Source organism: Phascolarctos cinereus, unplaced genomic scaffold (assembly GCF_003287225.1).
Source record: "Phascolarctos cinereus isolate Bilbo 61053 unplaced genomic scaffold, phaCin_HiC Scaffold_1;HRSCAF=81, whole genome shotgun sequence".
NCBI classification, from domain to species: domain Eukaryota; kingdom Metazoa; phylum Chordata; class Mammalia; order Diprotodontia; family Phascolarctidae; genus Phascolarctos; species Phascolarctos cinereus.
The window spans coordinates 172,322,799-172,337,403 of NW_027555514.1; the positions used below are offsets into that span (position 1 = coordinate 172,322,799).

At 34.7% G+C, this 14,605-nt stretch overlaps 2 protein-coding genes across 4 annotated transcripts in view; one reads left to right on the forward strand and one right to left on the reverse strand.

The window, feature by feature from the left end:
* Window positions 1-6,827, forward strand: part of KRAS (KRAS proto-oncogene, GTPase) — a 45,771-nt gene extending 38,944 nt beyond the window's left edge. For 2 of the 3 annotated variants that reach the window (XM_020965075.2, XM_020965078.2), the window contains 2 exons: window positions 49-172; window positions 3,848-3,991. In XM_020965075.2, coding sequence (XP_020820734.1) covers window positions 49-168 — 120 coding nt within the window. In that variant the 3' untranslated portion in view covers window positions 169-172; window positions 3,848-3,991. Of the gene's footprint in view, window positions 1-48; window positions 173-3,847 lie in introns of all 3 variants that reach the window. The other variant, XM_020965077.2, reaches the window with a different exon arrangement.
* A 1,116-nt stretch (window positions 6,828-7,943) lies between these two features.
* On the reverse strand, window positions 7,944-14,605 carry ETFRF1 (electron transfer flavoprotein regulatory factor 1). The gene is made up of 3 exons (XM_020965080.2): window positions 14,518-14,605; window positions 8,631-8,728; window positions 7,944-8,547 (listed from the first exon to the last, which is right to left on the reverse strand). The coding sequence occupies exons 2-3, from the start codon at window positions 8,679-8,681 to the stop codon at window positions 8,326-8,328; spliced, it is 273 nt and encodes a 90-aa protein (XP_020820739.1). The 5' UTR covers window positions 8,682-8,728; window positions 14,518-14,605; the 3' UTR covers window positions 7,944-8,325.

The following is a 14,605-nucleotide window of genomic DNA, read 5'->3' on the forward strand; positions in this document are numbered from 1 at the left end:
TTTTAGCAATGAAACAAACCGTTAAAGGAGTTGTGTTTTACAATGCAGAGAGTGGAGGATGCTTTTTATACATTGGTGAGAGAGATTCGGCAATACAGATTGAAAAAAATCACCAAAGAAGAAAAGACTCCTGGCTGTGTGAAAATTAAAAAATGCATTGTAATGTAATCTGGTAAGTTGAGCAAATTAAATTTTGGCAGAAAGCTGATGGTCTTTTAAAGGTAACACAATTTATAAACTCTTAAAACTGCTTATAGCAGTTATATATCAAAATATTTACAGGTTTATAGCATTCTAATTTGAAGTATAATATAAAAATGTTTACTTTCACTTTTTTGGGGGGTGGTTAGGCAATGGGGTTAAGTGACTTGCCCAGGGTCACAAAGCTAGTAGGTGTCAGGTGTCTGAGGCCGGATTTGAATTTGGGTTTTTCTGACTCCAGGATTGGTGTTCTATCCACTGTGCCATCTGGCTGCCCCTTACTTTCACTTTTTAAAGTAGTTCCAAATTCAAACTACTCAGGAAATGTATGATAGAAAACTTATTTTTTCTTAAAAGCTAAATTGTGATTCGACCATAGTTTTCTCATCTGTAAAATGTGGGCATGGGAGTATAAATCATAAATGTAGATAGAGCTGGATGAGACCTGAAAGACTGTAACAAAAATGTCCTTACAGATGAGTAAACTAGGGCTTGGCTTGCCCGAGGTCATATCTAGTCAATGTCTTTGTTGATCAGATTGAGTTAGATGATGTGAAATTTACAAAAAAGATCTATGATTTCCTTAAGGTTATTAGTTTTGTAATATTCTTTGGACACAAGTGAGAAGGGAATTTACAATTCTGAATTTAGTATGTTATTTATTAGACTGAATATCAGTCATTTGTGATCTGTATTCTAGGTACTTGGAAAGAGTTAAACCTCCAAAAGGTAACAAATGTGCTCTCTTAACTATCAAATCCAGTGTATATATTAGTCCAAGTGTAAACACAAAAGAAATAGTATAGCATCTTATGCATAGGTGGTACTAGCTAAATGTTGCTGACGTTGAACTCTGAAACCAAAAATGCCTGCCTTTTTGGGGGGAAAATGGTAAAATTCATTTATTAAAGCTCTTGTTACTGTTGGGCATCAGGAATAGAAATCTTTTGATGAAATTACTTTCTAATTAAGATGAAGAAAATTAGTCTTTTCTTTTGTTCCTAAGTGTTGATTTAAATTAGTTCCTTAGAGGTAGTCTTTTTTAAAGTCATTTTTCATAAAGACATATAAAAATGTATACGGGACGACCAAACTCCCCTTGAGATGCCTTGCCTCATGGTGTGGGGATGAACCCGGGCTCTTGAAGACTATGCCAGCAGAGCACAAGTTGGAAAGGCTTCAAGTAGAGGCCTGTTGGCCAAATATATGAGGGTTGTCTAACTAGTCTAGTTAAATTCAGAAAGACTGATAAAGTTTTGGTCACAGCAACTCTAAAAAACCACCTGCTAAGTCACAGGAATTATGACTTGCATTAGTGGAGAGAGTACTCAAACTGGGGAAGTTACAGTTTGTTGAAGTCTTGAAATATTTTATGTGTATAACAGTTTAACGTATTAAATAGTTAATGTGACACTTTAATTATTGCTTGAATATTGAATTTCCTATATGCATTTGGACACTGCTAAGAATTGTCTTAGTTACTAAATAATAAAATATTTGTTAAATGCTTATTCTCAGCTAAAGTACTGTATTAACTGTTGGGGATACAAATAGAAAAGACAGTCTCTGCTCTCAAGGAGGTTACAATCTAATAAGAGGAGACCACACACATACGGATGGTTCAGCTTCAAGTCAGGTGGAAAGAAGCTCCATGGTACTTGTGTAGCAGCAAAGCAGATGAGGAAAAATAGATTGAGTACAAAGCTTTAATCAAAGCTATGTTTTAGTGCTATTATATTTAAAATGTTAGTGTTGAATTTTGGAGGCATTTTTTTCCCTTTTTATATTTCTATTTTTCTTTACATGCTCCTTTATTTGACCTGGTACAACTTGATCTGTTGAAATTAGTTGAGTACTAAGTTGCCGTGGATACCTATTGAATGTTTTCTAAAGCTTAATTGCATACTTTTTCTTTACTGTTTGTTAGTAATGTTATACCCCAAAGTGAAAGTTTTAAGGCTACCAGAAACCCTCAACGGAACTTCTGGGTTCTTACTGCTTTTGAAAATACTGTCATCATTGCTGAATATAGAAAGGTAGACTACTTGTTTGTCACTAACTGAATTACCACGGGCAAGCCACTTATCGATCACTGTTTCCTGCCATGTAATAATGATACCTGCTTACACCTCTACCCAAATATATTGTTAAGGTTAATGTAACCTGAAAGAACAGACACTGAATGAAATAATTATGCTTACTATTACTGTTAACATAGCTGAAAGAATCTCAGTAGTACACTGTATTAAATGTCAAACTCAACATCTGTGGCCTTTTATGTAAGAGAAGATAGTAAAAAATGGTAGAAATTAAAACTTTCATTAAATAAAATCAAGTAATTTATAAATTTGCCAAAACATTTAATAAACACTAAGATGATTTCATTCTCATTATAGTGGCTTGACTTAGATTTAATTTGTTAGATTTTTATTCCTAAGGCTCCCTCTAGTGTCTGGCTTTGAAGTATTTATGTCTGTGTTTTATAACATTTTCAGGTTTATCTAATTAATAATTTACATTCCATTTTATACTACTTATTTAATTTTTAATAGTGGCAAAGTAAACAGGTATAAATGTTAATTGATTACAAGAAACTGTTGGTAATTTTTTGAGGGAGAGGGGATGATGTCGGTGAACTCTGTTCCATGTCTTAGACTATTGTTTTCAGCATTTTTATAGTATGCTGTTTTGCTATTCAGTTAAATAATTCATCAGGTTATAAAATGTCACATGTTGAATTCCATTTTAACTGATTTTCTTTTCTTTTACCACTCTGTATCAAGTACAGCACTCTGTAGGATGTAGTTTTATTTTATCCTTATCTGAGGAACCTGATATGTTACATGTCATTTAAAAATAGAGTTGCTTTCTAGTATATATATAAACTAAGAGCACTGTGATTCTCTTCCTAAGGTTATTTTAACTGATTTTTAAAGTACATAAAAATTTTACTGAAAATGTATGTATTATTTTACTTAGCAAATGCTTTATATTTGTTTTACCTATTAAATTGATTTTGGATGAAAGTATGTTAAAGAACATTTGCACGAGGTCTAAAATTCAGGGATGATTGAGATATAACACATAAAAATGCATTTAGACTCTTAATATTTACAAATAAGGAGGGCAATTATAGCAATGATTCTTGTTATCAAGGTTCTTTGTAGTTATTTGTCAGCTTTAAAAACTTAGATCTTGATTACAATTATCCTTTTGTAAAAATTCAAGCATACTATATTAGTGGTAGGCAGTAATGATGTTTCTGAAAAAAGTAACCTTTTTCAAACAAACTATTATACTTTAAGTGTAAAGATCACCTCAGTATTTCAGCACTATTAATAATTTTGCTTATCTTTTTGTTCCCTTTGATGTTTTAACCAGCCATACATACACACAAATATAAGTGCTCTCATCTGACAGTATGAAAACGGGAACTAACCCTAGAAGTATGAAAAAATGATACTTCAAAATCTTAAAGTGCTCATGTATATTTTTCCATACACAAATATGAAAGTTCTTTACACAGCCTCAACCTTAATGTTTCCATCAGTAAAATGTTCCTTTCCCTATCTATTCAACAGATAAAATTAAATGGTAGCAAATAACAGCCTTGCTAAATTGATTTTATACCTCTTGTGTATTTCAGGGTGTTGATGATGCCTTTTACACATTAGTTCGTGAAATTCGAAAACATAAAGAAAAGATGAGCAAAGATGGTAAAAAGAAGAAAAAGAAGTCAAAGACAAAGTGTATAATTATGTAAATAAAATTTGTACTTTTTCTCAAAGCATACTTAAGATAATTTTTTGTACATTATACTAAATTATTAGCATTTTCTTTTTAGCATTACCTAGTTTTCTTTCTGCTTCATGCAAACTCTTAGCTTTTATCTGAATGCTTATTTTAAAATGACAGTGGAAACTTTATTCCTCTAAGTGCCAGTATTCCCTTAGTGTTGGTTCTTGAATTAGCAATGCCTGTGAAAAAAAAATTGAATATCTGAGATTTTCCCTCTTGGGATTTTTGGTGCATGCACACTTGCTATAACTTTCCATTTATTTTCTTGCCAGTTATGAACTTAGGTGTTTTAACAAATCAATGAAGTACAATGTTACACAGTTTTTACATGATCTCTATACTGTGTTTTATTTTATCCTGATAATGGATTAGTTCTTAGGTATTTTAACTTCAACTGAAACTTAATTGATTGGCTTTATTAATTTTGAGGATATAAGAATCTCTTCTAGTCTTCCTATAGATTCAGCTTATAGACATCAAGTCCTGTAGTTTCAGATCATCTTTAATGAATGTAAAGTATATCATTTAGAATTTTTAAAAAATTTCCACTGTTACTATTTGTCATAGTCACTCCTTTAAAAATATATTTTTTCTATAAAAAATGAAATAAAATAAAAAATGTTTGAGGCAGTGGAAAATAGTTAAGGCCTTTTTATTTTCCTATTTTAAATTGATTCATTCAGACAGACTTTCAGTGGCCTTTACTTTTAAGGCAGACCTAGTATATGCTAGAGCAGAGGTGTCAAGCTTGCAGCCTTTGGGCTGCTTGCTCCTGAGTGGGCCTATACCTAGATTAAAATATAATTAGGAAATATAAAAATGCAACATGGATAATGTTAATTTGAGGGTTTTTTTAAAGTTAACAGCACCCACAGGGATCTATTTCTGTTTGAATTTGACACCACTATGTTCACTAGATCGACATATTTGAGGTTATATTCAGATACTATTTAATGATGGAAAAAGAAAAATATGAATTGCATACATAGGTCATAATCCTAATTTCTTATTGCTTTTTCTCAGAGTGGCTTTAGATCTTGCTTTGAACTTAATTTCTTATAAACAATTCACTCAGTTTTCCTATTGATTTGAATCATATGGAATACATTAGCTTTAGTTTAACTGTCAAAAATTAACTAGTAACTAAGATGCGTCTCATAGAGATTGAATGTAGTTTCCATTCTGGATAAAATTAAGTGTAACTTTTCTTAAATGTTACTTACTAAATTTAGGATCATGGAGCATTGTCTAGGGGCTATCAAGATATATGCAGTACCAAGGGAAAGAAGTGGCCATACTTAAAAGAATTGTGATGCATAAAGGGATTCAAATGTATTTTCTGTAGGGTTCTTGAATTTTTGATGAAGCAGGGCAATTAAAAAAAAACAACAACAAACTATAGGACTGATAAGTTATTCTTCATTACCTGAATTGTGAGTGGTTTGAGGAAGAGAAAAAGGTTTTGTAGCATTAAAGGGTGGGGTGGGGTGGGGTGGGAAGGGAAGGGAGGAATCCTAGAAGATAAGCATTTATCTAATTATAATAGCCTTAACATTCAACATCCAATACTGAAGTTGAGAAAATTGACTTAGTCTTAGAATCCCTATAACATGTTTGTGGAAGAATGTAGCAGATGTGGATAGTATGCTTTTGAGTCATTATATAAAAATTAGGAGTTCTAGGTTCTGTTTGAACTGAGTCACACTGCATAAGAATTTAGAACCTAACTTTTGTAGAGTATCAAAATCTTTGCCACTTTTGTGCAGTTTTTTTAAACATTTGTAGAAACTGGGGCATGTTCAGTTGCAGTTTGCACAACTTGATCTTATTTGTATACCCATGGATTTCTTTTAATGTTTTCTGAGACCATCTCAGATTTTGTTTTAATGGCAACAAAAATTTGCATCTTAAGTCATTTACTATATGATAATTCATTTATCAATTCTACTTGTCAGGAAGGAATAATACCTTGTGGTAGCTTTATGTAATCTTGATAATCACCTAAAAAAGCAACCAGCAATTAATGATTAAGTTGAAATTCTGGTTTTTAATTAACTATTAAGTTATAATCTTGGCTGTTAGGAATTTCATGTAGAGAAAATCAAATAGCAACTGTGACTAGTTCAGTACAGTAGGAGAAATAATTAGTTTCTTCAAGTAACATACTCAAATTAGTTCTGAGTTTTGTGTTAATTACATAGCTTGAGATCTCTGTGTCAGTCTAACAGCTCTAAGTGCCTACCTGGAATGATAGTGAACATACAGATGTACTTAGAGAAATAGAGGTGGCTGGCTGGAGAAATGTAAGACTTTTTGGGTAAAGTTTGCTACATAATACTACATGGGCTACATGATCTAAAAGTTCCTAATTCCACTGTCTTTTGTTACTATGTTGAAAATCGTTTTGCTCTTTTCCTTTTTTTGAGTGCCAACTTCTTAATAGAAACTATTTCTTATGTAACATGTTTACCTGGAATGTATTTTAACTATTTTTGTATAGTGTAAACTGAAACATGCACATTTTGTACATTGTGCTCTGTGTGTGTGTGTGTGTGTGTGTGTGTGTGTGTGTGTGTGTGTGTGTGTGTGTGTGTAGGGGAGAGGCATATGCAGTGTGATCCAGTTTTTCTCCATCATTTGGTTGTGCTGACCTAGGAATATTGGTTGTTATCAGACATAGAAATATAAAATGACCACTGTTTTAACTAAAATTAACTTTTAAATGTTCACAGGAGTATGTGCTGTGAAGTGATCTGAAATTGTCATATTTTTGTCATAAGCCGTACTGCTCCTAATTATTGTAATGTAATAAAGTTATTGTGACTCTACTACTCCATTTCCTGGGAATTGATTTCAAAAATCTAAATTCGTATTCTAATATTTGCTCTGCAACTGTCAAAGTATATGTTAATACACTCATGTTTTTAGAGGAAATTGGATTAAATAATTTCATCATAGACATTCATTAGTCACAAAAGAAACTGCTTCCATGTGTGCCTTAAATCACTTACATTAATCATATGCTATTGTATCCACTGTGTAACTTTAGGATTTATTAAAAGTTCATTGTTATTTTTTAGCAAAAGATGAAAACTCCATCTATTTTTCTTACGGAAAGTAGTATAGCATTTTGTCTTAAGTCAAATATGATTATAACAATTTACTTGAATCGAAAAGAATCCAGTAACAATAATAAAGCTATGAAATTTTTAGGCTGTGGTTCTCTTATTGATCAGTCCAAATGCCAAAAAAACCCAATCAGTTTATCACCTAAATGTTGTAATTATTAGCTGAAAGCTATCTTCCAGAACAAATATCTCAAAAAGTGTAGAGACATGCAAGTTATTTCAGAGTTAGGCTACCAAGTATGAGAATTTCACTTCAGCATGTATTAGCCAGTTTGATGGATAATGTTGTTCAGTAGTTTCTGACTCTTCATGACCTCATGTGAAGTTTTCTTGGCAAAGATACTGGAGTGGTTTGCCATTTCCTTCTCTACAGATTTTACAGATGAGGAAACCAAGGCAAACAGGATTAAGTGACTTGCCCAGGATCACACAGCCAGTAAATGTCTGAGGCCAGATTTGAACTCAGGTCTTTCTGACTGCAGACCCAGCACTCACTGATACCTATAAGCTGTTGCAAATGGTTTTCTGAACTATAAATTTATGCAGTGAGGCTACAGAAAATATGTTTGAATTCCAGGTGAATTTTCTTCAAGTGAACCATAGTACCTTGTTGCAATGTGCCAAATTTTGGCAAAAATTTTTTTTTAAAAACTGTTCACTCCTTCAAAAATCATAAAACAAATGAAATGTTGAGCTGGCTGAAATGAAACCTAAATCTTAATACCTTTGGTAAATTTATTTGCAATGCAAAACACCATCTTTTTTCTTTGTGGCAGAGTCAGCGAATACAAAACAAAAATGGACTAAGACATCATCTAAAACTACTCCATTTGTAAGTATTTATTTTAAAAGCCTAGTGAACATTTTCATTAAAAATTTTCAATGTTGATTGATGATAGGAGTTTAAAGTTCCTATTCAGTAAAGCAATGAATTTTTTGTTAAATCAGTGTCTTGACAGATGCTATAATTTAAAAAAAAAGGACACAAGTCTTGGCTGAGTAAGCTTTCAATATCAATTTATAGGTGTATCAACTGGAACCTATTAGAATAATTTTTAAAGTTGAAGGGAGTTCAGGTATTCTGGGCATTTTTGTGTATTAGAGTTATTCTGCAATATCTGATTTACATAAAAAGAAGTGCCACCAATTATTGCTCAGACAGCCTAAGCAGTAAACCTACATTTGCAACAATAAAAATTCACTTAGTTTTGTCATCTTCTAAATGGTAGCGTTGCTTCATAGCTCTGTATTTTCTAAGGAAGTACAAGGCTTCTAGCTCTTTTATTACAAATTCTCCTCGTGCAATAAGTTGTCTGATCTTCTCTGGGTCCTTCACATCTTTGTTTTTAAGGAAAGCTGCCTTCAAACGTCTTTTAAAGTAGTCTGCTCCCTTTGGATATTCTCTTCCGAAATACAGCAGCTTAAAAACAAACATGTTTTATATTCCTAAATAATTTGTACCATGTAACATTAAGATTATTGGAACTAGTAACAGATACTTACATTTTTATAAAGAGTCAAAACTTCTCCTCTTAATGGGTTAGCCATTTTCATTTGTCACTGAAAATATTCACTGTCTTCATATGTATAAATGCACATACCTGGAAAAATGGATATTTTATCAATACTTATTTTAAACTAATCAATAAATTATTAAATTCAGAGCAGCTCTCAGCAAAGGAAGATCTTATGCTAAATTATGGAAAATTAAACAGAAAACACCTGGATTTTCAATTCTTAATTTAACTTTGTATTTATTGGTAAATAACAAATTCATATGCATAGTAGGATTTAGAGATGGAAACATCTCTATATCTATATCTATAGGGCTTATCTATTTCAATTTCTTCATTTTACAAATGAGGAAACTTGAGGCCAAAAGAGAAAACAATTTTCTTCCAAAGTTGTATAGGTAGTAAGTGTACAGACTTAGAAAAAAACCATTTTTTGAGAAGCTATCTGAAAATGTTAAAATTTGACCCACATTCACTTTTTCAATTCAGATAAAGTTATCAAATCCTGTCTCCCATATATTAACATATTAACATATATAACCCTAATGAGTTTTATTCTAATACTTTTAGTTCAAAACTTGTTTGGAAGACTTTGGTTTTACTGCTACTTTTTTCTTATGTCTGCTTCCAAATCTGTAAATATGGGGGTTAGGTATTTAAGAATCTCAAGTCCCTTCCCATCCCTAAGTCCTGTGAACTTTAAATTCAGTCAATCAATATGCATTTATTAAGCATTTGCTACTGTGTGCAACTGCCTGGGAATACAACTATAAAAGAATGAAATAGTCCCTACAATTTAACCATTCTCACTGTGACTGGCTTTCTTTAATAAAAACAAAAACCTTTTGTGACTCTGAAAGCATAGAAATAGCTTTAAAGTGGGGAGTTCTTGAAATCCATGAACTTTAAAAAAAACTTTTTAAAATAATTGCATTTCAATATAATTGGTTTCTTTTATAATCCTGTGTATTATGCATTTAAAAATGTTCTGAAAAGGGGTCCATACCAAAGAAAAGAGGTTAAGGACCACTGCCCTCTTAACTTTAAAAATTCTCTTTAGTGTTAAAAACATTTCAGGCTTGAAATATAATTCTTTTTAATTGAATGTATATCTCTATGTGTTTATGTATATGTACGTGTGTGTGTATATATGTGTATGTATATATATATATATGTATTGGTATGTGTATGTATATATGTACATACACACACACACACATATACACGTATAGGTCTGGACCTTCAGTTTCATCAGTGTACAGAACACATCCTTTGTGGAGAATTGCTTTCCCAGGATTTAGTTAAATTGTCCTAGAGAGTTGCTGGGGCATTGGTGGTTAAATAGTCTGTGATCACAGAATGTAAGGTGAGAGACTTGAACCCAGGTTTTTCCTGTCTCCAAGGCCAGCCCCTCTATCCACTTTGCCTCTCAACTGCATTTTATTTTATTATTTTATTAATTTATTTTGATTGATCAACAATCACTTCCATAAGCTTTTGCGTCTTACATTTTTCTCCCACCCCCCCAAGATGGCATGCACATCTGATATAGGCTATACATATACATTCCTATTAAACATATTTTCACATTAGTGATATAGCAAATAAGAATTAGAACCAGTAGGAGGAACCACCAGAAAGAGGAAACAAAACACAACAGAATAAAAAAAATAGCAAATGGTATGCTTCGATCTGCATTCAAACTCCATAGTTCTTTCTTTGGATGTGGCTAGCATTTTCCATCAGGAGGTCTTTGGAGATGTCTTAGATCCTTGTATTGCTGAGAAGGGTTAAGTCTACCCATAATATTAGTCATTGCACAACATGGCTGTTACTGTGTACAACATTCTCCTGGTTCTGCTCACTTCACTCAGCATCAGACCGTACAAGTCTTTCCAGGTTTTTCTGAAGTCTGCTACTCATCATTTTCTTATAGCACAGTAGTATTCCATTACATTCATATACCACAACTTGTTCAGCCATTCCCCAATTGATGGGCATCCCCTCAATTTCCAATTATTTGCCACCACAAAAAGAGCTGCTATAAATATTTTTGTACATGTGGGTCCTTTTCCCATTTGTATGATCTCTTTGGGGTACAGCCCTAGAAGTGCTTCATTTGCATTTAAAAAAATATTCATAAAATAGAATACAGCCTAATTCATGTTAAACTTGTAATCAGTGTCAACACAGGGGCTGTGTTTAAAAAAACAACAACAAAAAACTATGATTTTAAGAACTTTTTAAAGGGAGTTTACCAAAAATCTATCATTCAGATTTTTGCTAGTTTAGGCTCCAATAATTAATGAGATTTTACTCTGACATAAATGTTACAATGTTCATAAAGAACACATAGAAGGTAGCATGCAAGGCTGATGAAAAATCCTGATTGTATGAACCTGAACTAGGCAGCTAGATGGCTAAGTGGATAGATCACTTGGCCTGGAGTCAGGGAAACCCCAATTCAAATATGGCCTCAGACACTTACTGGCTACGTGACCCTAGCTAAGTTACTTAACCTCTAATCCACTGGAGAAGGAAATGGCAAAATTCCAGTACCTTTGCCAAAGAAAACCTAATATGGAGTTATGAAGTAGTACTCTACTGAACATGACCCTGAGCATGTCTTAACGTCACTTAACCTTCAGTGCCCCCATGAAACTTTTTAAGAGCATATAAAATTACCTAAAAATTAGTTGCCAAAAAGTTTCCACACCAAAATTTCAGTACAATGAAATCATATGTAAATGCCCAACGATTTGGGTCAATTTTGTTTTTTACTAATGTTGAATGGCAGTGATAACAAAGAACACTCTCTTAAGAACTAAGATAAGCATCGCTCAAAGAGGGCAAAAGAAAGGAACACGGTGAGCAGGCTACAATTTATAATAATATTTCCAAAAAAGAAAAGGGGTAAAGAATGTCATTAAGGAACTGTATATTATGACAGGAACAAGATGGACTGATCATGTGGTAAGAGCTAGGGGTGAAGGGCAGACATAAGCCACAGTGCCTACTGGCCCTTTAAGTTGGAAGAAGGCAAAGATGGCCTCCAGCACATTGGATCCTCTCTGTGGTGAACTTTTGGGGAGATGTGGATGAGAGCTGCACAGAATCAGCAGGCCTGGATGGTTTGTGATCTGCATTGTTGGAAAGAACTCCAGAATCCATGTGATCACAGATCCGAACAAAAAATTTTATAGTTTGTTTTAATAACTGAACTGTCCTCCATGTTAGATATAAGGTCTCAGGCTGTAAAGGACCTCAAAGGCCATCTTGTTCAATGTCCTCATTTTACAGATGAGGGAACTGAGGCCCAGGAAAATTAAGTGACATGCTTTTAAGTATTTAATGTCAGAATTAAGATTTAAACCCAGTTCTGACTTCTGGCATTGGTTCTGCTGTACTATGCTGCTTCTTCAGATATTTCACTACTGAAAAAAAGCTTTGCCCCTTATTAAAAAACTTTCAGTTCTATGTAGATCTCTTCACAAAACACTCCTTTCCAACCTATCAGTTGCTACTTCTTTGGCATCTGTTCCCTTCTTTCCACTCACTCTAATCACCTCTTCTTGCCTGCACTCTTTATAATATCCTTCTAATGTCTCTCTGCTTCCAAAGAATACCCTATAAAATCATCTTACTAAGGCTTAGTTCTATCATGTCACAACTGTTAAAAAACTTACAGTGGCTCCCTGTTCATTCTTGGATAAAAGTAAAAGCACTGCAGCATTATGTTTAGTGTGCCCCACAATCTGGCTCCAACTCACCATTCTAGACATTACTTCCCTCTTTCTTCCAGCTAAACCAGATTCAATTTGGAGTTTCATCTTCTGCTTGACAGGAATACATTGTATAGAAATCCTTTAATACTACTACTAACATATAGTACCTATATGTGCCAAGTACTGTGCTAAGTACTTTATAGATATTATCTCATTTGATCCTCAAAGCGAAGTAGATGCTACTATTAGCACTTAAATTTACAGAAAAGGAAATAGTCACAGGTTAAGCAACTTGCCTGGGGCTACACAGCTGCACACCTAAGGTGGGATTTGAACTCAGGCCTCGACTGTAGGCCTAGTGCTCAATTCACGGTGCCACTTAGCTGCCTTCCAAGACCACTCAGGTACCGCCTTCCTGGTGAAACTTTCAGTATTAATGCCTCAAATCACCTTCTACTTTACCTATTTGTATATACTTCAATTTCCCCACTACTTAGATGTTTAAGTTCTTTTAGAGCAAGGCCTACTTTCTTCTTGTCTGTGTCCCCAGCACCCAATACATGCACCTTTTTATTTACTGAATTAAATTGAATCATCATATTGGTTTAATCAATGAAGCCTGTTTAATGGATTAAGAATAAGGGAGGCTTTCCTTTTGGGTTAAACACAGGAGGATGCAAAGACAGATTTTTGGAACTTCTACAGATGGTGAATTCAAGTCACCATGTAATACCAACAATTTTTCTGTACCTCACTTTTGTCGTCAACAAAACTGGGAGGTCAGACTACATTATTTCTAATGCCAATATCAGTCCTAAAAAAATCTAGGTGCTGAGGTTCTTTATTTGCTGTTTTGACAAATAGGGGCATATGGTGGAAGTAAATTCCAGTCTTCCAAACCACCTCTGTTACTTCAATAATGGAATTTAACAAGCCCAATTGTCTTTTTCTTTTCTCATTTGTTATATTCACATTATTTTAAACTATAAGTTGGTGCCACGATGTCTTCAATATCTTCAAAGGAATAATATCCCTTTGCTTTTTCTTAAAAGTAAAGCAACTTTACAGAAAAGTAATTTTTCCCCCAAATGCTAATACTGTGTAATATTCCTCATTCAACATTGTATAATCTGAATCCTTTAAGATGTTTGATCTGAGATAGCATTTTTTTTTTCTGTCACAATTCTTAATACAGCAGAAAAGGATACTTTCTCTGGGATCAACTTTTAAACAATTTTCTATCTGCCCACATGCATGTAGCACGAAAAACTGCAAAAGAGGTAGCTCAGGGTAATAGTTCCACATGGGAATCTACATTCACGGGATTCTGAGCTGGAAGGGACTTTAATTCTAGTCTTGGGATTCTTAACCTTTTGTGTGTGTGTGTGTGTGTGTGTGTGTGTGTGTGTGTGTGTGTGTGTGTGTGTGTGTGTGTGTGTGATGAGTCTAGTGATTGGATCTCTTCTGAGTCAACTAGCTTTTGTTACTTAGCATGGTGAGGGCCACCATGCTAAATGTCAGAATGCATTTTTTTTTTCAGAATGCATTTTAAATGTATTCAATAAAATGGATACAAAAAACATCAGTTATACCGAAATACGGTTATCAATTTTTTTTTAGAGTTTACGGGTCCCAGGCAAAGAATCTTTGATCTACTCCAACCCGTCATTTTACAGTGACAGAGGCCTAGGGAAGCCAAAGTGACTTGCTAGGAAATAGACCTGGGATTCGAACTCAGGTCTTTTGGTCTCAAACCCAGGGTCTCCTAACCCCAGCTCTCACGTGGGGATCAAGCCCCCAAGTCTCCCCTTTTGCAGTAACTGTCAGCAGGGAGGGAGGAGCTAGGTCTACCACAGGTTTACACGGTGGGGTCTAACCCGGGGAGCGCCTCCACCCTCAGGCCCGATCCAATCAACGCGGGAGAAGGCGCCAGGCCGGGAGACGCCCCCCTTCCGACCCTCCCCCACGCCTGGCCCCAAGGTGGGTCACGTCAGCTGCGCAGGGCCCCGCTGGAGAAAACGGCGGATGGTGCGAGACCAGCCGCCCTGGGGCAGAAGGAAGAAGAAAGGAGCCTCCCGCCCCCTCCATCGGCGCCCTCCAACGCGTCCCCCTCCCTAGACACCGACAAGCCGATAGCCCCAAACACTTCACCTTCTGCCGCAAACCAAGACGCTTTCCGGCAGCACCGCCCGCCGTGGCGTAAAACTCAAGTAGTCTGGTCGGGCTCCCCTCCCCTGAG

Excerpts from the sequence above, each read along its gene's own strand:
- ETFRF1 (XM_020965080.2), bottom strand. The coding sequence starts at position 8,681 with ATGAAAATGGCTAACCCATTAAGAGGAGAAGTTTTGACTCTTTATAAA. Across the intron at positions 8,548-8,630 it reads TTTTGACTCTTTATAAAAAT|CTGCTGTATTTCGGAAGAGA; the intron begins GTAAGTATCTGT and ends TTTGTTTTTAAG.